This window comes from Prionailurus bengalensis, chromosome B4, assembly GCF_016509475.1.
Source record: "Prionailurus bengalensis isolate Pbe53 chromosome B4, Fcat_Pben_1.1_paternal_pri, whole genome shotgun sequence".
NCBI classification, from domain to species: Eukaryota; Metazoa; Chordata; class Mammalia; order Carnivora; family Felidae; genus Prionailurus; species Prionailurus bengalensis.
This window is the reverse complement of record NC_057358.1, coordinates 64,571,326-64,596,420: the sequence shown is the minus strand read 5'-3', so window position 1 is coordinate 64,596,420 and position 25,095 is coordinate 64,571,326. Positions and strand designations below refer to the sequence as shown.

Here is a 25,095-nt window from a genome sequence, read left to right as displayed (position 1 = left end):
TGGAACCAAAAGAGATCCTGAAGGTGTCAAAACCATCTTGAAAAAGAACAAAAATGGAGGCATCCCCTTCCCTGATTTCAAAGTATATTACAAAGCTCTAAGAATCATAACAGGATGGTATTGCATAGAAACAAAACACACGGATCAATTGGATGGCACAGAGAGCCCAAAACTCAACTCATACATATACTGTCAATTAATTTATTACAATGGAACCAAGAATGAGGAAGGACAGCCTCTTCAATAAATGGTCTTGGGAAAACTAGACAGCCACATGCAAAAGAATGAAATCGAACCACTTTCTTATACCATATGCTAAAATGAACTCAAAGTGGATTAAAGACCTGAAACTATAAAACTCCTGAAAGAAAACATAGGTGGTAAGCTCCTTGACATAGGTCTTAGCAACATTTTGGCTTTTTTGGGTTGTATTCAGTTTTGTTTTTTGGATCTGACACCAAAGGCAATGGCAACAAAAGCTAAAATAAACAAATAGGACTACATCAAATTAAAGGCTTCTGCACAGTGAAGGAAACCATCAACAAAAATTTAAAAAGCAACCTACTTGAATGGCATACTAATTGTTATTTAAAAAAATGAAAGCTTGCCATTTGTGACAACATGGATGGACCATGAGGGTATTATACTAAATGAAATGAGTCGGACAAAGACAGATACCATATGACTTCACTTATCTGTGAAATCTAATAAACAAAATACTTGAACAAACAAAATTCAAAGATACAGAGAACAGGGTGGGATAAAAGGGTAAAGAGATTCAAGAGGTACAAACTTCAGCTCTAAAAGAAGTCATGGGAATGCAATGGTACAGCACGGTGACTACAGGCAATAATGTATTGCAAACTTGAAGATAAGAAAGTAAATCTCAAAAGTTCTCATTACAAGAAAAAAGCTGTAACTTTGGTGAGGTATGGTAACTAGACTGACTGTGGTGATCATTTTGTAATGTATACAAATGTTCAGTCCTCATATTGTACACCTGAAACTAATATATTGTTATATATCAATTATACTTCAATTAAATTAAATTAAATCAGTACAACATTTATTTTGTTTGTTTATTGTCTGTGTCTCCTGCTTAGACTGTAAGCTGTGAGAAGGCACTGACATTTGTTCAGATGTATCCCAGGAACATCACCTGCCACACAATAGATGCTCAATAGTTTTGAACAAATGAGCTCTCGACCCTGAGGCAAGTTTCTCTTCATTTGCCTACATTCTTAGTTTCTAATTCAAGAGAGATACTTTCTAAATTCCAACAATAAGTAGATACATAGCTGTTTTAGAGCCCATGCAAAATTCGAAACATTTCCATTCTTATCTCAACTTTTAAACATTGAAGGTCATTTCTACACAAATTCTAAATACCGGGGCGTCTGAGTGGCCCAGTCGGTTAAGCATCAGACTTCAGCGCAGGTCACCATCTCACGGTTCATGAGAGCCTGCTTTGGATCCTCTGACTCCCCCTCTCTGCACCGCCCCCCTCAAAAATAAAAAAAAAAATTTTAAATGAAATAAAATTAACATTCTAAAAAAAAAACCAACCAACAAATAAACAAAAACAACCAAATTCTAAATACCTAGGAAAAATTTTTACACAAGTAATCTTTCCACAACCCAGCAACAGACTTCTAAACATCTGGAATTGTGGAACTATCCAGATGTCTTGATAAAAACAGCAGCAGCTAAAAATCCCAGTAATCGACTCAAATGTTTCCATCCATCATAATCTGTAATTTTATTTTCATTTACTCGAGTCGCTAAAATGCACCGTAGGCTGCCAATGTTTCAGACTTATGATGATGCTACCTAAAATTATAGAATTTTATAATTGCCAGAAAAAGCACAGATTGCTTGAGGTCTTTAAAGTTCAAAAGCAATATGAATTCAAACTAAGTCTTGAAGGTAGTAACTGTAGATATTCGATATTTTTCAAGGCCCCATAGCTGGATGTACACAGATAAAATGTGTAATATGTGTAAAAAGGCAATTGTGACTACTGTATTTTTCTTGAGCAAATGCAACATTGCATGTATGCAATGAGATCAGAGAAATGTATAGCCTCTAAAAACACAAACATAATTTGTTTTCAAAATAGAAATACTTCATGTTTCTGAAACATGCTCCATAATTATTTACCGATTTTTTTCTCCCATGTATAAGGAAAGAAAAGGATAACTTTTTTTTGAATGTTTATTTTTGAAACAGAGAGAGAGAGACAGAATGCAAGCAGGAGAGGGGCAGAGAGAGAGGGAGATACAGAATCCAAAGCAGGCTCCAGGGTCTGAGCTGTCAGCACAGAGCCTGACATGGGACTCAAACTCACGAACCGTGAGATCATAACCTGAGACAAAGTGGGACACTTAACTGACTGAGCCACCCAGGCACCCCAAAAGGATAACATTTCTAAAGAATGCTTTGTGGTCCCTTAAAAGTTAGAATTCTGTTAGAGTAACTGAAACAAAACCACATAAGCTTGTCGAAATTCCAGTACTGAGTAGATCACAGTGAGGCCCATGCCTATAGTGCTTGTTATGTAGCCGACTACATTTTATCGCCCCAGTTTAAATGTTGGCCTAGGAAACTGTTTCCCTTTTCAGTGTGACCATTTGTTAGGTCCCATGAATCCCTGCACAGCAGTGCGAAAGTACACATTCCGTGATGACTTCCGGATTGGAGCTGGCGCAGTTCTGCGGAGCCTTGGCATGGTATTATCTTGGAGACTGAACTTCCTCCAGCAACTTTCTGCATCAGGAAGGGAGCTGGAGGTAGCTCTTCCACCCCTAAAACCATGGTCTGATGTTCACTTTTTGATTATATTCAAATAAGAATATTGGTCAAGATTGTAGCAAGCTCTGGCTATTTAAAGCACAAAGATGATTCTGTGTCTGCAGCCATGACTAGAGCGGAAGGTGGGAGTAAAGAGAAACCACAATCAATTACATGTGGGTTTTTTTTTTTTTTTTTTTTTTTGCCTACTTGGAGAGGGTGGTTCTAGCTGACACCATCCAGAGTTGGAAGAGGTCCCCAGCTTGCTGTGCTTCATCTGATAAACTGTTTTCAATGTACAATAACACCCATTTCATAGCTCCTTCTTTCTACTGCAAAGGGTAAGCAGGTGGATTAAAGTGGGCCCTAGATTCATCTAAACACCCTGCATTACTGTTGTGCCAAAACTTTGGCATACTGATTATTGTAAATAAAAATTACTTAACAGACAGCCTGTGCAAAGACACTCAGATCCTACTCTGTCCTCCTGAAAGCAGAAAAAAATATCTGCTATGTCGAAAGTACCAGGCTATGTCCCTGTACCAGGAGTTAGAGGTGTCTTTATTACCAGAGATAGGGAATTTAGAGCCGAGAAGGCTGCATAAATAACCCCTTTTCTTTTTTTTGTATTAAAATAGTTTTTTTAATGTTTATTTATTTTCAAGAAAGAGACAGAACACGTGTGAGGGAGGGGCAGAGAGAGGGAGACACAGAATTCAAAGCAGACTCCAGGCTCTAAGCTGTTAGCACAGAACCCGATGTGGGGCTCAAACTCCCAAACCATGAGATCATGACCTGAGCTAAAATTGGACGCTCAACTGACTGAGTCACCCAGGTGCCCCACAACCCCTTTTATTTCTTACTAATCTACTACATCAGCCCAAATTCTTGGGAGCTTCAATTAGTAAGGAATTCTAAAGTTTTCTTTGTCCAGTCAATTCCTCACAGCTCTATAGTTTCTTTGTCTAAAAAGTATAAAAACTGCCCGCTTTGGTCATTTCTTTAAGTCTCAATTTTATTATTGGGCCTCTGTACACATGTGTAAAAGTTGGGCCTTTTCTCCTGATAATCCATCTTATATAAATTTAATTCTTAGTCCAGCTAGACGAATCCCGGACAGAAGAAAATTTCTTCCTCCCCTTCAGTACTCCGAGTGATAGGATATCAAGGTAGAGGATCAGAGGACCAGATCCTTTATCTCTCTCCTCCCTTGAGCTTCCTAAGGCCCTTAACACTCCTTGTCTGCCTGCCTAGCCTGTCTTTGCCCTGACCACTGCTTAGCTTTTGATTTACTGCCCGGCACTTTTTCATACTGGCTTACTTTCTCTGCATCTTCATGTGCTTCAGTGCCCAATCCCTCCACGTCTTTCAGGGATTCCCAATAAACTGGGATAAATTCTTGCCAAATAATGACTCTCTTGCAAATTAGTACAATAATTTGCTTATAACTATATGACCAACTACAAACATGAATCTCTATTCAATAAAGGTAACAACAGCATTAGTAATGATAAAATGATGTCTGACATTTGATGTGGAGAATTTACGGCAGATAATTTTAATCCCCAACAATTTAATCATTATCTTTCACCTTTACCATGATTGTAAATATATGTCCTAGACTCCATAAACCTTTTCAAATTTTACTCCATTTCCCACTAATCACAATTGCTGTTTTGACAATGAATCATTTTCTGAAGAGCATGTTTGTGTTTATGACCCCTTAAAGAAATTCGGTTTTTAATTTTAACAGGTCTCATCTTTATGCTTCCAAAATACAAGCTGTTCTGTAAGCAATGAAAATATCTAATAAGCAACTGCAAACAGAATAACAAAACCTATCAAGTTACCACTTTATTTCATTCTTTGTTTTATCTGTCTCTATGTTAATGTACTGAGTGAAAACTCCCTAATTAAAAGGGCCCAGGAAGCTGCTAATTACTGGTGACAGGCGGACAAATAAACTGTAATCCTTACCCTCATGCAATTCAAGATGTAAAAGAGAAAAGACAGGGGCACCTGGGTGGCTCAGTTGGTTAAGCATCCAACTCTTGATGTCAGCTCAGGTCATGATCTCACAGTTTGTGAGATGGAACCCCTCGTTGGGCTCCATGCTTCAGCACATAGCCTGCTTGAGATTCTCTCTCTCCCTTTCTCTCTGTCCCTCCCCCTGCTCATGTGCGCGCGCGCTCTCTCTCTCTCTCTCTCAAAATAAATAAATAAACTGAAATAATAAAATAAAATAGAGATATGCACAATTCCATAGGTGTCTGGAATGCTCGCCTTCCCCTGCTTCCCCAGGGCCCTTGCTAATGGCAACAAGAAGCGAATGCACCAGTCTGTGCACCAGCTAAGAGCCTGCACGATGGCCATGGGAGGGACCAAAGAGGAGAGGAGAGCCTATGAGACATACTGAGGAAAGCATCGGTAGGGGCTGGCCGAAGAAGGGAAGAAAAGAGAGGAGTAAAAGCTTGCTTAGGCTCCTGGCTAATGTGACAAGGAAACACTGCCTTTCCTTTTAAGTAAGAATGCAAGAATACAGTTGTGTGTGTTAAGTTTCAGGAGCCTGTCAGAGTGTCCAGAACGAATAGCAAGCCCTGGTATTCATTAGGTTCAGCCATCCCTAAACACTCCATCTGCCTCATTTTTCAAACTCATTGTTAACATTTTCAAATGTATTCCCTTTGATACCTTTTAAAAAATACCATTTCATTGCCTGTTAAGGTGGGGGGTGGGTGGGGAGTCTATTAGCCTAAGGCAGAGCCAACTGTACAGAAGCTATGACCCATTTTTTGTTGTCGTCTTTGGTCTCAGTAATTATGGGTTAAACCACTTATCCTTCTTTCTATAAGAAGGACTAATTTCTTTAATTTTATTAATAGCAGTAACAAATATCAGTCAAGTGATTAGGCTAGAGGGAGAAGAAAAAGCACTTATTGAGAGCCTGAAGAATGCTTTTGGGTGTTTGCCAGTTCCTTCAGGACTCCACAGGGTTCAAGCAGTCCACTAAAGAGCCCAGGCAAAAAACCACAGCAATATTCATAGCACATACCATATGTCCTAGGGCAACTTTTCCTGCAATGTGTTCTGGGAAACTCCACTCTGGCAACAGGAACTCTCATCCCCTTCCCCCACTACCCCAATCCACTCCATCCCCCACTACCACCATCACAAATGGACAACGACTCTGTGTGAAATATTTGTGACCTGCCAAATTTTACAGCTTTACCTTGTATCCTCATGATGCCAGGGGGCATATTATGGGCTACAAAAAACCCTACAGTAAAAAAAAAAAAAACAAAAAAAAACACAACAAAACCCATTTGACTTTGAACCCAGTATATGTCCAGGAAAACTCATCATTATAGACGACAGGTCAACATCCCATGGAGCTAACGTGTCTTGGAACACGTTTTGGGAAAAGTTGTCCTAGGGACTCCTTCGTTCTGACAGCTATACCCCTGGTTATTCCCCCCCACTTTCCCATCTCCATTACTGGCATCTCTTCCTGACGTTGCCATCGTTTTGGCTGCCTTCGTGACCCTGACTCAAACTGAGCTGAAACTCCAACCTGTCCTCGGCTCTGGGAGGTGATGCTGCTGCTCCCAGCTCTGAAGGTGCACTCTCCCACAGTGTGCTGACCACAAAAGCAGCACTAGGGACAAGGCTCTGATTGCTTGAGTCCTGCACGTGGAGTCTCAAACTGGAGTAGCTCCTGGATGAGCCCAGGTGAGATCACAACTCTGGAACTCTGCCAGTCCATTTTCTTTCCACCCCCAATCCTCCCCTCCCCTGCAAAATCTCCCATTTTAGCAGACTTGAAGGCATACAACTTAGCAAACACAGAAAACTCTGCAAAGGGACTTTTCCTCCCCTTTAAAGTGGTTATAAAATAGGATTAAAGTATTACAATAATTAACCATGCAGAGAACAGCCATGTGTAGAATACTGTGGGCAGTTTTATGTCATTGAGAAAAGTATCCTAAGACCCCTGAATGTAAAAGCACATTACTGGCCTTTAATTCTGCTGAGTCACAAACAGATCCAACTACTCATTTGCTCTGTGACCTCCCCAGGGTCACACCCCAAGATCAGGCAAATCTTGATCAGTACATTTGACAGGAAGCTTGACTTCTTCCTCAAGACTTATAACCCATACACCAACAGGGAATTAGAAAAGGTTATGCTCCCTGGAAAGAAACTAGTTTTCAAATTGGCCTTTTCTCAACTGATTTGTTCTCTAAACACCAAGAGGCATTTGTATAAATGCAGTGCAAGGCATAGCTTCAGACAGGGATATATTGATGCTACAAGATACACTCTTCAGGAACATACATTTTGTCACAAAAATATTAACAATCATAACTTGGAATTTTGTAATGCTTTAAAACTTACACAGTATATAACAAATTTGCTTGTAAATACTACTGTTCTTTCTGTTAGCAATAGTAGTAGTAATAAAACTTAACAACGTGGTTTATTCTGAGCCAAGTATGCAGTATGTGAAGCACTTTATATGCATTATTTCATTTGCTCCTGTCAAGAATCCTGTGAGATAAAGGCAGGCAGGCAGGCACTATTGTGTTCATTATAAAGGTGGTAAATGGGGGTGGTGATACATGGAGGTGGTGGTAAGTGACTAGGCTGATGTCAGAGGTCATATCTACATGGAGTTTGTCAGTATCCTCTGGACAGGCACTCCGGCTCATAATTCTTTGGCTTCACTCAGCACATAATCAAGTGATCACATCTGTTATATTATGGCTATGTGCCTTGATCCTGTGCCTCTATTTCAGCCAACACTGCAGCCAGTAGCTTCAAAATACCCAAGGTATTAAAAAATCCTACTTAAGAAATACTAGGTAAGGGGTGCCTGGGTGGCTCAGTCAGTTAAGTGTCTGACTCTTGATTTCAGCTCAAGTCATAATCTCACAGTTCATGACATCAAGCCCAGCGTCAGGCTCCATGCTGTCAGCGTGGAACCTGCTTGGGATTCTCTCTTTCCCTCACTCTGTGCTCCTCCCTCCTTTCCTCCTTCTCTCTCTCAAATAAAAAAATAAACATTTTTAAAAAAAGGAAATATGAGGTAAGAATTTTGATTTGGGGTAACTAAATAGATCAAGACACAGTTCCAGTCTTCTCTGCCTCTTCCCTGTTTGACCTCCTCACTTGCCCTTCACTTCTTGACATTTTTCATCTCCTTCCTCTGCTGACGTCAATAAAGCCTCTCCATTATATACTCTTAACCATTCTCTTTGGAGACCAGTGGGCCTATCTCTCAGGTTCCCTCCATGACAGTCCAGTGCTACGGTTCAGGGCTGCACTGTGGCTCCTGCTATACCTGACCCAGACTCTACAAGGAGAGGCCAGGAAACACCTCATAAGGCACTTTCACATAGGTCCTACCACATTTCACTTTCATCATCAACAGAAGTATGTAGGACAGAGATCTGCATGTTATAGTAAGGTTGGTAAATGATGATAAAGCCAAGAGTCACATGAGGGGTTTGGATTCCAAGGGCAGTGCTCTTTCCACTACAACTGGGGTCAGGCCCATTTACATTTTGCACTGCAAATGGGCTCATGATCCGGAACACTATTTCCAGTATTTGCTCTGTTTTGCCAAACACTCCACTCACCACATATGAGCGCTGTAGTGATCTTAAATCCAAATGAATTGAAATATTGTTCTGAGAAACCAAACATACTCTTTAATCACTAAACACCCTAGTTATTACAAAAACCAAGTTTAAGAAATATTTTTTAGAAATAAAGTCTTAGAATCTGCTCTAAGAAATTAAGATAATAAATGTCCTCAGAGCAACTCAGATCTCTATTTACTTCAAGAATTCTGCCAGACCCAGCAATTATAGCCTACCACAGACTTCAAAGAACTGAAGTGCATTTCTTCTCCATAGCTGGCATACGTGCAACTTTTCCCCCTACTGCAAGACTGGTTATACAGGTTGGTTGAAGATGAGAGAAAACATGTTAAAAGTTGCACGTATGTGCTAATTCAATAAGCATGTACTTAGTACCTTGCAAGAGAGGGCGTCAAAACAGGAACAGTAAGTGCCAGTGTAGTGATCAGTGTTTAGGATCACTAAGATCCTCATCTTGCTCTTAAGTTCAAAGGAAGTTTAAAATGCCCCTCAATCAGGAGACTGCAAGCTACAGCCCATGAGTCTCTCAGTGGGAAGGTTAAAACATACCTGATTCAAGGTCTGCAATTTATAGCTCACAGGGCTTATCTGGCCCACCATTTATTTGTGTCAATGAAGTTTCATTGGAATATAGCCACACTCATTCTTTTATATATTGTGCATGATGCTTTTCACTAAATTGGCAGAACTGAGTAGGTATGGCAGAAATCCTATGTCCCACAAAGCCCAAAATGTATTTGTGATGTGGCCCTCTGCAGGAAAGGTTTGCAGACCTTGACCTAAATAATCAAGTCAACAAACCATGGATTAATGGTGAAGTGCTATATAAACACTATTACTACTATAGCACTATGTTAATATTATAATTTTCCAGAACCAGTCTTGGCTCTGTCCCCAGCTAGCAATGTGACCTTGGACAAGTAAAAACCGCTAGGTTTCAGGAAAGTCATTAACAGCATCACGGCACAGCTGATCTTACATAGTATCTACCACATCTGGGCTTACAGATGACTCAGGAGTAAACTAACAGTGTTACAGAGTATGATCTTTACTTTCTTATCGATCTTAATCCCAGATGCCTGGTATGCTATTAATTCACTTACCTCCCTAATTCTTTTTAGTAAAAATTATCTTGCCCTGCTATCTCGTGCATATGAACCAATAAGCCAATAGGTCATGCTCTTGGTCAATAATTCTCAACCACAAATCGCTGTGGAACTTTAAAAACAACAACAAAACACCTGCGATACCTGCGCAGAATTCTGGGTCAATGAAATCATAATCTCTAGGGACCTAGAGTATCCGGGGACCTGGAGTACCTGGGACCCAGGTATCCATGTTTTAAAGTGATTCCAATGTGCAGTCAAGGCTGTGTCATAACAGGCACGAATCAAATTAGTATTTGCAGTGGAAGCTGTATGAAATGAATCTTTAAATGTTAAGCTGTTAAGCTGAAGTTCCACCAAAATTATATCATAAAACAAGAGTACCATGAAGACCTAGTGAAATTTTAATAGAAACAATTTAGGCTCACAACATCGATTAGCTCCTATCTAAGTCACAGCCAAAATTTATATCTCAAGAATGAGGCCCTCTTCACCATGTGGTAGATAAAGTAAGATTATCTGATTTTAGAATCCACTGCTGAAAAACAAAACAAAACCAAAACAAAAACAATGGTGTATATGAAAAGCTATCAGTTAGAAGCCTTGAGAATTCAAAAGAGGGACATTATTCCTGGCCAAGTAAGGAAAGTTCTGCTATGAAAGGAAGCTTCTAAAACAATAAAATTTAAAAATTTTATTGACTTCATAAACTCTGAAAGAAATAAAAACAGATGTAAGAAAAGAACTTGAAGGGCAAAATAAAGTTGTTTTTTTCTAAGAGCTATAGCCAACTCATTTATTCAAGATGTCTGGTTTATAAATTAACCAGAATCTTGGCTTTTCCTCTTCCTTCAACCCAATGCCAAACTATTTTCCATTTATTCACAATAAATTTATCTTCAGATCCAGAGAGAAGAAAATCAAACTGGCCAAAGTTTTGTAAGGTTTGACAAAGATGTTGCTAAGACCGAACAGAACTGTTAATTATCTTAATCACAAGCAACCAAGAACTGACTACTGCGTCTCTTGACACATACACAAAATAGATCCTTTTCATAACCAACTCCTTCCTGACTTTGCTGATTTTCATTAATTTTGCACCTGCTTTTCTGAACTTGATTTCTCTGAACCTGATTCCCAGCAGCTAAAACATTCCAGCCTGACACTCTCTACTAGCCAGTATCTGCAAGCATCTATCTGCCTACTTCACACTAAATCACATAAAATTACTGGCAGACTTCTACTTCCCAGCCCACTGTCTTCTTACACTTTGTTTTGCAGTTACCGACACTGTTCATTCACTTTGCAAACCTGGGTTTAGCTTCCTGGCAGTCATGGATAAAATGAACTCTACCAAGTAGGAAAAGTTCCTCAGGGCCAGCCAGTCCTTCACCCTGAAAGCCACTTATTTAAACATAACCAATACAATCTCTATAGCCCAGCATCAGCCAAACCTACTGTGGGAAGCAAGGCTAATGTTTATCTGGAAGTGCATTTTTTTTTTCCTCAGAGAAAACAGGGTGGCTTAGTAAAAGGGCAAGGTTTTGACATTATTATTTACTTTGTGACCGTGAGAAAGTTGCTTACCTTTATAAAGACATTTTTTTCTCCTTTAGTGTCATTGCTTAGTTTCAGGTCACAGGTAGATAGATGTGGACCTCAGTACTTCTATTTGAAGAGTGGCAATTTTTTAAAAAACCTGACAAGGTCGGTGACCTTGGAGACAGTCTCTTATCAGTCCCAACCCACCTTTTCATTTCGATACCCTTTCTTTTAAGACAAACATCAATATAAAGCCCATTTTACTGAAAATTTAATATTTAACAGCTTACCAAGTTAGATATTTGCTTTCCTTACTCCCTGCTGTGTAATCAGACCAGCAGGCCTTGCGGCCTCGTATTTTTCCCTGGCTGGGTTCTAGACCAGGAGTACAATAGCATTGTGTGTTCAGCTTCTAACAGTGTAGGGGATTGTTTCAGTCACGCAAAACTTAAAAAGCAAATATTCCATCTAGCTTTTCTATTATTTCCTTTTTTTTTTTTTTTTTTGGCTCACAGAGGAAGTTAGGAAGAAAAATAAGCCAATTCATCAAATATAACCACTTTTCTAATTCTGAATTTTAAAACTGCATTATATAATTCATGTTTAGTTATGTCTAATAGGACTGCTCCCACAAAGAAAAAGTTTCTTTTATTCATTCCATGATGAAACCAGTCTCATTACTGCTCTTGCTTAATATCCTTTAATGGGACTACAAGACCTGTAGCAAAAATTCTAATTTGCATAAAAGATTTCACCATCAGACATCAGCCTACTTGTAAAGGCTGCACGTCTACTCACAGCCACACACAGCCTGATGCTGCAGCCACATTCCCACCTTCTCCATTCCTGGAACATAATCATATTCTTTCATTCTACATATATGTGAAGACCCCTAGTGGATACCTGAAACCATAAGTGGTACTGAATCTTATATTTACTCTTTTTCCCATACATACATACCTAAGATAAAGTTTATTTTATAAATTAGGCACAATATGCGATTAGCAATATTAATAAAATAATTATAACATATTGTAATAACAGTTCTGCGAGTGTGCTCGCTCAGTCTCTCAAACTATCTTGTCCCACACTCACCATTCTTCTTGTGATGATGTGGGATGATAAGATGCCTGTGCGAGGAGATGAAGCGAGGAGAATGACGCAGGCATTGTAACATACTGTTAGGCTACTAGTGACCTTCTGACAACACATCAGAAGAAGGATCATCTGCTTGTGAAACCATGGATGAAGGGGGACTACTGGACAGTTACATTCCTCATCTCTAAGCATGTCTCCTTATCACTATCCTGTACTTAAATAAGTTAGTGAATTTTAGACTAAAGAAATATAAAAAAATATTTCTTTGCTCAATATCTTCATTCACTATTTTGCTATTTTCTGCTCTAAATTAGCAATTCTGATAGAAATAAATCAAGAAAAAAATTTATTGGGCAATGTTAAAAGAGAAAAACTGATGATATTCTACATAAATTGGAGGGGCGCCTGGGTGGCGCAGTCGGTTAAGCGTCCGACTTCAGCCAGGTCACGATCTCGCGGTCCGTGAGTTCGAGCCCCGCGTCAGGCTCTGGGCTGTTGGCTCGGAGCCTGGAGCCTGTTTCCGATTCTGTGTCTCCCTCTCTCTCTGCCCCTCCCCGTTCATGCTCTGTCTCTCTCTGTCCCAAAATAAATAAAAAACGTTGAAAAAAAAATAAATAAATAAATAAATTGGTAACTTCACCAGTTCAATAGTCATTGGGGGGGTTACATTTACAAAGTAACGAAAATAATCATTTTCAAGCTTTATGTACTTCTTATTACACTCTAAGTAGATTTCCTATTTCTAAGAAGTCACGTGATCTAACAATGTATCATCATTATTACTCTGATAAATATATTATCATATAGCAAATCATCATTCATAGAACTTAACTGCTTGTTATAGATTTTTTTTTAATTTTTTTTCAACATTTATTTATTTTTGGGACAGAGAGAGACAGAGCATGAACGGGGGAGGGGCAGAGAGAGAGGGAGACACAGAATCTGAAACAGGCTCCAGGCTCTGAGCCATCAGCCCAGAGCCTGACGCGGGGCTCGAACTCCCGGACCGCGAGATCGTGACCTGGCTGAAGTCGGACGCTTAACCGACTGCGCCACCCAGGCGCCCCTTGTTACAGATTTTTAAATGTGGGTCAATTTCCAATTATCCAGATGGATTTGGAAAGAAATTGTATAACGTATAAACACATAAATAATTCACACACTTTAATCCATGAACTGGTTTTCAAGCTCTGTAAGAATTTATTTAGAGGAAACATTTCTAGATTGTTACATTTTATTCTACCTTCTTTCTTTTCCTTCTTTCCTTCTATAGGAGAGTTTCAAACTTAAATGCCTTTAAAGGCAGGAGGAAAAAAACCAAGAAAAACAAAGAGGGGAAAGTATACCCTTAATATGTAACAAAACATCTTAAACATTTTATTTTCATCTTGCCATAATTTTCTCCATGCAGACAGTTCCCCAAATTTCCTGCTCTCACACCCCAAAACCTCTCCCATCTGTTTTCTCTCCTGCAACACAGCCCTATAATTCATAATCCAAAACCATTTATTGAGCCCATCCATGACTTCAGTGTCACCCCCTTTGTTCTCAGTTTATTTTGTTTATTTTTTTTTAACATTTATTTATTTTTGAGACAGAGAGAGACAGAACATGAACGGGGGAGGGTCAGAGAGAGAGAGGGAGACACAGAATCTGAAACAGGCTCCAGGCTCTGAGCTGTCAGCACAGAGCCTGACGCGAGGCTTGAACTCACGAACCGCAAGACCATGACCTGAGCCGAAGTCAGATGCTTAACCGACTGAGCCACCCAGGCGCCGCTGTTCTCAGTTCTTTATAAACTGTTATCAGCTTGGCCTCCAGTCTTCCAACAGAAAGACACTCATTACTCAGATTCTGCTCAACAAGGAAGACCAGAAACTAATTAGCACAATATTTACTCTATGAAAGAGAACTGAAGGGAATAAATGAAAAACATGACAAATATGTATAATTTATTGACTTCTCTGTATCCCTGCTCATTTAGCTCTAAATTTCCTAACAGAAAAGGTTATGAATATTAGAAAAATACTCATTCATATAACACATATTAACGAAGCACCCAGTATCTATCAGTCACTGTTCTAGGCTCTAGGGATATAGCAGTGAACCACAAAACAACAACAAAATATATTACATAAATGCTAGTTGGCATAAAGTGCTATGAGGAAAACAAAGCTGGGTAAAGGAGACAGAAAGCTGTTGGGCAACATAGTTCAAGGAAGGCTTCCCCAGTCGGGTGACAATGAGTGGACCCAAAGAGAGTGAGGCACACAAATATTTGGGGGATTAACATTCCAAGGGAAAAGATAAAACTACAAAAGCCCTAATGTAGGAGCACAGAAGTGTTCAGGGAGAAATCAGAAAGACAACATGGATAGATAAGAATGAGCAGGGAGCACGTTTAGCATCGAGGTCAGAGTTAACAGGGTAGAAGCTAGGGTCAGGAGAGGCAGGACCTTGTATATCGTCCCTGACAGAATTGGGAATCCACTGAAGGGTTGTGAGCAGAGGAAAGACCATGATCTGTTTTCCATTTTTAAAGAAGCATTCAGGCTGCTGGGTGCAGAACAAACTCTAAGTAGTCAAGGGCAGGTAGGAAGCTATTGGAATAATCCAAAGAAAACTTGAGTAGCTTGAAGCAGGGTAGCAGCAGTGGACATATTAAGACATGGTCAGTTTGAAGTCTCTTGAAGCAGGATTTGTTGACAGATTAGATGGAAGAGAAAAAGACTGAACAAAGACTAATGTTTTTGGGGGTGCCTGGGTGGCTTAGTCAGTTACGTGTCCAACTTTGGCTCACGTCATGATCTCTCCATTCATGAGTTCAAGCCCCGCATTGGGCTCTGTGCTGACAGCTCGGAGCCTGGAGCCTGCTTCGGATTCTGTGTTTCCCTCTCTCTGTGCCTCTCCCCTGCTATGTTCTCTTTCTCTCTCCAAAAATAAACATTAAAAAAAATTTAAAGAAGAGCAAGGTTTTTGGCCTGAGTCTAAGAAGTAACAGATGATACACAAAGATATGGAGAAGGCCACAATGACTTAGTGGTTTTTTTTTTTAATTATTAAAAAAAAAAATCTTGTCTATATTCATTCTCTAAGGGGAGAACGAGTGGTTTTCTCCAGGACAGGTCTTAATAACTACCATGTAGAACAACCAACCTCCATGGCCAACACTATGTTTCTCCTCATAGGCATTTTCCCTCTGCTGCTTCAAAATAGGACCAACCAACTACAGAACCCTGGTCAATTAGAGCGGAAAAAATCATAGAAGGACCTGATCTAAACAGGGCTTAACAGGTACTGTGGTAGTGGACAAGTCAGAAAATATATTTAAATCAGGGAGAAAACCTTTAAAAATATATTTCAGACCAGTAAAAATTAGCTCCCTATTTTATAAGCAGGAAAGAACACAGAGAGTGAATATGATTATCAGAGGATAGATCAGAAAGGAGGTAGGGACCGGACACCTAAAAAAAAGGCTTTTTCATTTTTTGAATGAATGGTGTTCTAGCATCTAAGGAGAGGCGGCCAAATTTAAATCTCACTCTTGGATTACAACATAAGTTACATTATTTTGGATGAAAATGAAATGAAGACCATATTATTATCCCTGCAAAGATTAAACAATACTTACTATTGAGTCATTGATCACGCTATTTTCACTTTTCAATTTCCATGTGAGAGTCTGTCTAGAGGTACACGTTTTAAAAAGGAAAATTTCTTCAAGTCATTAAACGAAGATAAAACTTTTACAAATAACATGTAACTATGTGTATGTGAAATGTTTTCTTAGACAACTTACTGGCAATAAAAGTAAACCACTGGTATGGGCAGGAAGTGCTCTATTACTGTCTTTTCAGTTTAAAAACCTTAAAAGGAACTTGTAAAGCGCACACTATGGTAGCAGCCACTCACTACAGGGAGGTGTCCATTAGAACAGAAAATTCTAGTAGTTTTCTCTCCATCTGAGAGCTGCCTTCCAGGAAGGAATATTAATTCCCTCCAATCAACCCTAACTGTTTGAAGACGGAATGAAAAGAGAGAGCAGCTATTTCAAGGAGAGAGAGAACTTCACTAATGGAGAAAGAAAAATACTTCCCTTTTGTCAGTTTGAAACAATTTTTCATATTTAGAGTATGATGGGAAACCATAGTGAGATCATACAAACCTTGAGCTTACTTACGCACGAACAGTAGAACCCTCACAAAGGAATCAAGCCTTCCACCTACATGAGGGAGGAAGCAGGAGCAGGCAAGGACTGGGCTCCTCAATCTCTAGCAACTACTAGAACCTGGGAGCAGAGCCAGCCAAGGTTGTGGGGCTCCAGGAGGGAGCCTCAGCTTGCCTGCAGCAGTGCTAGGACCAACCCTACCCTCGCGCTTCTACACTCCGTGCAAGCTCCACTGAGGCCAAAAGAGGAAAGAGTGACGTCAGAAAAAAAAAGAGAACCTTGGTAATTGTGAAGACTGCCTGTCGTAAGGTGCGGCTCACCCTGTTTAGCAATGTAGGCATTCTTCAGGAGGGTTGATACCCATGCAGAAAACAATGGGAAAATAGCTACACAAAATGAATCCATTTCAGCCTTAAAAAAATATTTTTAGCATAAATTTCCTGTCACATGGTTATATTTCTACCACACAGTAGAATTTCATTCCTCTTTCAAAGTCCATTTCTCATTTATATGCTCTCTAGAATACTAGAGGAAGGAAACAATAGCTTAATAACAGTAACAATTAAAAAAAAAAAGTCCAGATCTATGCCTATCTCTGCAATGTTATCTAATGTAAAACACATAACACTCCTCTGAACTTTACTAAAACAAGAAGGCTGGGATGATGGGGTTTGTTTGAACAGAAGAGTGCTCCATGCAGTAGCACTAGAAAAGGATTAGTAGTAAACATTCCTTAGCTTTGTTCACACTAGAAACTGAAGGGGAAGAAAAAAAAAAGGAAAGAAAATTCTTGCTTTCTTTCTCTGCATTCTTCTCCTTACTGACTGAATTTTTAAACTGTCCTAATGTTACTAAGAATGAGTCAGAGAAATAGAACTTAAACCAATTTGTACTTTGCTAGCCCAGAGACGCCTCCTGAAAGAGCCAAAAACCCTGAAGATACTACATATTTAATGTGAAAGTTGAAAAATACTGTGAACCCTATTCTTAACATGAAAACAAAACCAAACTCTCTGCCACTTATAAGTCCCTTGGCATGCTGTGTTACCAACTGACCACACTATTAAAAAACAAAACAAAACATAAGAAAGATACAGCAGAAAATGAAACCACTTACCTTGATCAGTGGATGTGACTTCACATATATTGATAATTAGTTTACTTTGGTTTGATAAGAAAATATTTGTCTTTACTCTTTCAGAGATCATGGGATAAAATCTCACTCCTGGCTTTAAAGCCTCTGCTAGACTGGAGATCACACAGAGCAGCCAGGAGCCCGCACCAGTGCCCTGTGTACCTCAGGGCATTCTCAGACCTTACTTCTCAAAGACAACCTCATGCATAATATGCCACACCCCCAGAGGAAGGGCTGCTGCAGGGTTTTCATGAGACCAAGTATCTGGTGATACAGAGACGTCTATTTATTACGGTAAAATAAACAACAACAGAGGCACATGGAAGCTTCAAGTGAACTAGAAATGCATTTGGGAATAGGATGGTTTATAAACTGCCTAATTCCTTAACTGTTAGTAATGCTCTCAAAACGCCAGCGTGAAAACAGTTTGTTTCCACTTTAACTGGGTCCATGCCCTGGACGGAAGAGGTTACAGACTCTGGCTTCACAGGCTTAAGACGCTAAAATGTCACTTTGGATGATCAAAAATGCTATTTTGCCACTTTGATGTTCCATTTTACGACAGGTCATGGAGCTTGGTGAATAAATACTACTCATAGATTTCCTAAGGAAGCCAAGTTTTGTTATTTAGAACACTGTACAATTGGTATAATATTTATTACTCACTTTTCTATATCTTTTTATGTTTGTATCATTCAACAAGTATTCGAAAAATTCCTCATATCCTGAAATATTAGAAAATGTCAATTAAAATATTTATAAGATCACAATGAAGTAACAGGCTATACAGATATCCCTCTCATGGTTAGAAATAACCTCTCCAATCTCCTCCTCATTGTGTCCATCGGCAATCAGTGTCACAGTCTAGTTGCATCAAATCACTTGGATGACATTTAAAAAAAATTTTTAACATTTATTTTTTGAGAGACAGTGAGATGGAGCATGAGTCGGGGAGGGGCAGAGAAAGGGGGGTACACAGAATCCAAAGCAGGCTCCAGGGTCTGAGCTGTCAGCACAGAGCCTGACACAGGGCTCCACCTGACAGACCGTGAGATCATGACCTGAACCGAAGTCGGACGCTTAACCCACTGAGCCACCCAGGCGCCCCTTGGATGGCATTTTAAAACACACATTGCTGGGGGAACCTGGTGGCTCAGTCGGTTGAACATATGACTTTGGCTCAGGTCATGATCTCACGGTTGGTGAGCCCCATGTTGGGCTCTGTGCTGACAGCCCAGAGCCCGGAACCTGCTTCAGATTCTGTATGTATGTGTCTCTCTCTGCCCCTCCCCGCTTACACTGTGCCTCTGTCTCTCTCTCAAAAATAAATAAACATTAAAAAAGTTAAAAAAAAAAAAGTTGCCTGGGGCGCCTGGGTGGCTCAGATAGTTAAGCATCCACCTTCAGCTCAGGCCATGATCTCATGGTTTGTGAGTTTAAGCCCCATGTTAGGCTCTCTGCTGTTAGCACAGAGACTGCTTCAGATCCTCTATCCACTCTCCGCACCCCCTCCCCCCGCCCCTCTTGTGCTCATGCTCTCTTTCAATAAAAAAATAAACATTAAAAAAAATAATAAATAAAACACAGATTGTCTAGTCCCATCTCCGCAACTGAATTTAGTCTGTGGTGGAGCCCAGAATTTACATTTCTAACAAGCTCCCAAGTGACAGGAACACTACTGATCTGGCACTGCACTTCAAGGACCACCCTAGGAGACGTACTAGGGCAAGAATTTGCCTGTTTGGAGTCTTGCCTCATTCACTGAGGGCCTAAAGCCCTGGCTCACTTGCATCTGCTTAGAACTGCTTGATGTCAATGGCAGGAGGGCGATACCCAGGATGAGGTCTGAGGGGCTGTGGAACAGTAACTTCCACCTGCTCACCGGGAAGGGAGTGGTTATCAACTTAGTAATTCTGAATAAAAGAAATCTACTTACATATTAGGCCATGAATAGGTTTTAAAACTCATCTAAAAAGAAGGGATAATTTGAAACATTAAGAAAAGGAGTCCAAGAAAGAAGAAATCGGAATTGTCTTTTAGTTCCTTTGCAAACTCCACCCATGTGTTTGAATTTCACAGTGGCAGGAAAACTGTCTATATTGGATTCCAAGACCACTTAAACTTGGCAAATTTCAGTAATGTAAAAAACAGAACGTTTCCCTGTCATAAAAATGCTCCAGTTGATGTGCTTTTTGAGCTTTGATAGCAATGTTTAAATTATAAATTCAGGTTTGGTTGTCAAACAAATAAATACCTTTTCTTTTTTTTTTTTTTATACTTAACATTTACTTTTGTGCCAGGGGCTGCTGAGCACCTTCCATGCAGCACGTCATTAAATCCTCACTGTAAGGCAAAAATGAGTTATCACTATAGAGGAATAATTCAGGTCAGGGAGGAAATAGTAATTACCATTTTGTAGAAGAGAAAACTAGGTTCAAGAGGTTAAAAAACTTGGCCAATAACAAGTAAAACAACAACCTTTAAGAAGTTAAATTCACTTTTGTACAATAAATTAAGATATAATGGAATCCACTTTTGAATTTTTATAGAAACACGATTTGTAGCTAGTAAGTGATTATAAAGTATAACTTAGTGTAAACTCAAGTGATAATAAAGTATAACTACTACTATCGACTCTCACTGGCCACAAGCGGGTAATCTGCAATTATATTCAGCATCAAACCGTAAACTTGTTTTCTTTTTAATCCAGAAGAAATTTTATCTTTTTTTTTTTTTTTTTTTTTTTTTACTTCACATTTTTGTTTTAAATTCTAGTTAACATAAATGGTAAAATTGGCTTCAGGTGTAGAATTTAGTGATCCATCACTTACATATAACACCCAGTGCTCATCCCAACAAGCATCTACCACAAACTTGTAACTAAATTCTAAGCTCCCTAATAACAGCCAGGGCAGTTTCTTACAAAGTTAAACATGCACTTCCATGTGACCCAGCAATCACACTCCTAGGTACTTGCCCAAGTGAAATGAATACTTACTTCACACAAAAACCTGCGCATGAATGTTTACAGGGGCTTTACTCATAGTCACCAAAAGCTGGAAACACCCAATCATCCTTCAATTAGTGAATGGATAAACAAACTGTGATAAATCCATGCAATGGTCTAACATTCAGCAATAAGAAGGAATGAACTAAGGACGCATGTGCCTTAGAAAGAAGCCAAATATAAAAATAGAACTAGCACCACGATGTAGCAATTGCACTAGTAGGTATTTACTCAAAGGATACAAAAATACTGATTCAAAGGGGTACCTTCAAGGAGTACTTCTGATGTTTACAGCAGCATTATCAACAATAGCCAAATTATAGAAAGAGCCCAACATCCATCAACTGATGAATGGAAAGAGAAGATGTGGTGTGTATGTAGGTATATGTGTACACACACACACACTGGAAAATTACCCAGCCATCAAAAGGAATGACATCTTGCCATCTGCAATGATGTGGATGAAGCTAGAACGTATTATGCTAAGCAAAACAAGTCAGTCAGAGAAAGACAAGTAACATAGGATTTCATCATATGTGGAATTTAAGAAACAAAACAGGGGAAGGAAGGGGAAAAAAGAGAGAGGGAGGCAAACCATAAGAGACTATTAACATAGAGAACAAACTGAGGGTTGCTCAAGGGGAGGTGGGTGAGGGATGGGCTAAGTGGGTGATGGAGACTAAGGAAGGCATTTGTGATGAGCACTGGGTGTTATATAAGTGCCGAATCACTAAATTTTACTCCTGAAACCAATATTACACTATATGTGAACTAACTAGAATTTCAACAAAAACAAAAAGAAAGAAGCTAACTTAGAGGCTACATATATATGATTCCTTATGACATTCTGGAAAAGGCAAGCCTACAGGGACAGAATAAGTCTGAAGCAGCAGGTAGTATGGGAACAAACTGGCTGATTACAAAAGGGCATGATGGAATATTTGGAGATAGGACTGTTCTAGATCTTCATTGCAGTGCTGGTTACATAACTGTTTGCATTTGTCAAAACTCATAATTATACCCTAAGGAGGGTTAATTATGTTGTACATAAATTATCCCTTAGTTTTAAAAATTAAGGAGCAAATAAAGCAATATATTCTTTAAGAAAGCAAAAGGGTATGAAATGCATAGTCTTAGTGTAAACTCAAAACCAAATCATTTTGGTACATTCATTGCCTTTCTCATCAGTAGTAGAGATAATCACTGGTTCATTTTATTCACTTAAAAATCTTTTTTTCCCTTTTATTTCTTATTTTTTGAGACAGAGCAAGAGAGAATGAGAAAGTGAGAGCCTGCACAAGTCAGGGAGGGTCAGAGGGAGAGGTAGAGAGAGATTTAAGGCTCGATCTCAGGTCCCAATGTGAGATCATGACCTAAGCTGAAATCAAGACTTGGACGCTTAACTGACTGGGCCACCAAGGCGCCCCTGATTTTTAAAAATCTTAAACTCAGAAGTGACCTAATTAGTTTCCCACATAGAGTCCCTCTGGGAAAATTGAAGTTTATGATAATACATTTAAAGGGAACTTTCAAATAAATGTTTAGGAAATAGGTGATTTAATAAGATTATTTGTCACATATATCATAGCCCCGAAAATACCTAAAATCAATGTTAAAGAACTCACAGTTATTCACCAAATGCCTTATGCACGGAAGACTTCACGGGCCGGCATTCTGCTCCTATGCTTCTCCTCCTTACAGAGAGGTTATTCTTCACAAATTGTTGAAGAAGGACTTAGAAAGGTCTGTCAGACATTCACATAATACTGTATTTCATAACCATTTGTTGAACTTCATTTACTTTTTGTGTTAAAGGCTATCTCTACAACTTTCTATAGCTTACCATTTCTAATGGAAGTGATCTAAGACAAAAATGTTACCACACGGCTTGTGCTTTCTCAACTAAAATTTATTAATCTGCAATGTTTTTTAAAAAGGTGGTGGATTAAGTTGTCTGACCTAGCATTTTTTTTTAAAGCTACCTGGCACACCATCTGTCGTATACCTGAAAACGTCTGTGGACTAATGCCAAAAGTGACTTTAATAATTATTTACTACGTTTTGGCAATAAACACGTTTTGGCAATAAATAACAAGACAGTTATAACAAGTGAATGCTAGTATTTCACTTTGTTCAGATACAACAAGGAGTAAGAAAACGGAAGTATTTATGACTTTCAGTTATCAACTAAGGAGCAAAATCCTCACTCTCCAATGTTATTTAACTGAGAGGCAAACTCCATTTTCACAGAATAAAACTAACCTGAATCTTAACCCATTTTGCACTCTTTAGTTTTCTAATAACAATCTAATAAAATCAAGTAACAATTTGATACTAAAATGATTCCCTCATTGACCTAAAAAAACACACATTTTAATTTAAAAAGTCAACCAACTGATGCCTAATTTCCATTCTGCACATCTGTGAGCCTTAATGAAGTCCTAAAAATTCTTGAATACATTCCAGGTAAATGGTGTTTGTTGCTTAAATATTTTTGTACCAAATTATTTTTATACAGATCTTCAAAGCAAGAATATTATCCCTGAATTGTTATTCTTTTAAAAAATATTTAATAGAAATGTTTTATGTTAATTCTGTAGTTAGACGTTCAGTTAGAGTCCCAACCACACAGTACTGTTAAGGACCCCTCCAACCAGAGTTCCTGGATGGATGATAGATAATATAAACCTTGGTTACACTGCTGCCCATTCTGGCTTCTAATTCAATTCTGTTCCTCTTCCACTCTGGCTGCCCAGCGAGAGCTATACATCTTTCTTATGGTGTGTGGATAGGGACAGCTTGTATACTTTAGATATATAGGAGAGAAATCTGCAATATGTCTGCAATGTCATCCGACATTAATAATCCTCTAATAAAAAATACACAATCCTAGAGAATAAAAACACTCTTTTCTAACCTAAGTTATGGAATTGATCTGCATATCTCAAGTTATAACCTGATTTTCTTGGTATGTGTTTCCTGTGTCACAACGCTCACTTCACATGTTCACACACACCATTCAGCAATACACACACTTGAAGTTGGTGATGTGTCTCTCTTGTAGCATTTCCCCCACTCATTATAGTACACCTTCACATCTGGCATGCTTTTTATCTAATTCAGCCTTTGTACTAATCCCAGGTAACTGATATGATCTAAATTCAAAGGAGCAACAAAGTTAATGGATAAATACAGTGCTTCTTCTTTAATTATGACCATTATTATTTTTGCACAACTTCTCTGGATTCCACTTGAACAATGCCAGGTAACGACCCTACACTGGAAGGGCTATGTATGTGTTTCCTTTAGGAAATCACATTCACTTCAGCAAGAAATTAATTCTGAGATTTCAAATTCCACAGTCGTCATCCTGTCACCACCTGGATTCCTCCTTTTCCTACTCTAAACTCTTGAATGAACCTATTCTTAGCTGTCCTAATAGCTTCATTAAAGAATATTACACACAGCACTTACTATGATGCTGGACACACCATACATGTCCATTTCTCTTCTCTCCTCCTCCTTCCCCATCACAGTCCCCCTGCCTCACCCACCTCACAGAGTCACTCTTTACAAATGCTTTCTCTAGCAGTTTCTTGTCCTTCACCTGTACACACCACAACACTGTCCACTTGTAGGTCTCTGGTTCGGAGGCTGCCATTTGGTGTGAACAAAATACCACCACAACTATTTTAAAGGATATAGAATTTCTGTTAGGGAAGACGAAAAAGTTCTAGAAATGGCTTAAGTGGAGACAGTGGTAGAACAATGTGAATGTATTAATGCCACAGAACTGTACACTTAAAAACAGCAAAATGGTAAGTTTTATGTATATTTTATGACAATAAAAAATTATTGCGACTAGGACATTTTCCACCATGAATTTATGACACCCAACCTCAGCCAGCCTATTTCTGCTTTGGCCAATCTCTTTGTTGATGCTTATGAAGTCCCTTTCATAGACTCTCCACTGCCTGACCGTGCCTCCGCATTCTACTTTCTTGACTATCTATTCGGGACAACTGACCCACTTGAAAGCTACAGCTCCTCCCCTATGCAGAAGATTATAAAACACCTGTTTCTGGTACCAACCTGTCTCTCAGCTTCATGCTCTCATTCCCATATACCTGTAAGCTACCCCTTACACGGGAGAAGGGAAGACTGAACTTAACCCTGAAGGGTAAATGAGATCTCATTAGGCAGCAAAGGAGGGAAAGCACCTTATTTCAGGCTGCATAGTGAGGAGACGTGTGGCAGATTTGCAAACTTCACTGCGGCTGGCAGGACTGTTCATCACTTCCCAGCTGATCTCCTCAATGGCTGCTTACTGCCCTCAGAACGAATCCAAACTCCACATAATTCCTTAAGGCTCTGTCCCCTGCTTACCTTTCTAGCCTCATTCCTTGCCACGTTGCTTTCAAAATATGTTCCCAAACCATGTTCCCTCTATCAATCACCGGTTTTGAGAAGGAAGTAAAAAAAAATGTTTTCTTTTCATAAATTTCCACAGGAACCTATTATTTTTTCCAACTTTGAAATAGTCATGCAGCTTCCAGAAAAGGCTCCTCTGAGGCTTTAAGAAAATA

The 25,095-nt window shown here is 39.2% G+C and overlaps 1 protein-coding gene across 2 annotated transcripts in view; it reads right to left on the bottom strand.

The window, feature by feature from the left end:
• FGD4 (FYVE, RhoGEF and PH domain containing 4) overlaps nucleotides 1-25,095 on the bottom strand; it is a 217,719-nt gene that overhangs the window by 83,969 nt on the left and 108,655 nt on the right. Inside the window, exon 1 of one of the 2 annotated variants that reach the window (XM_043562946.1) lies at nucleotides 17,485-17,755. The exons of the other annotated variant lie outside the window; for it this stretch is intronic. Within the exon in view, the coding sequence (XP_043418881.1) occupies nucleotides 17,485-17,575 (91 nt within the window). The 5' untranslated portion in view covers nucleotides 17,576-17,755. Of the gene's footprint in view, nucleotides 1-17,484; nucleotides 17,756-25,095 lie in introns of those variants that run through there. 2 annotated transcript variants of the gene reach the window in all.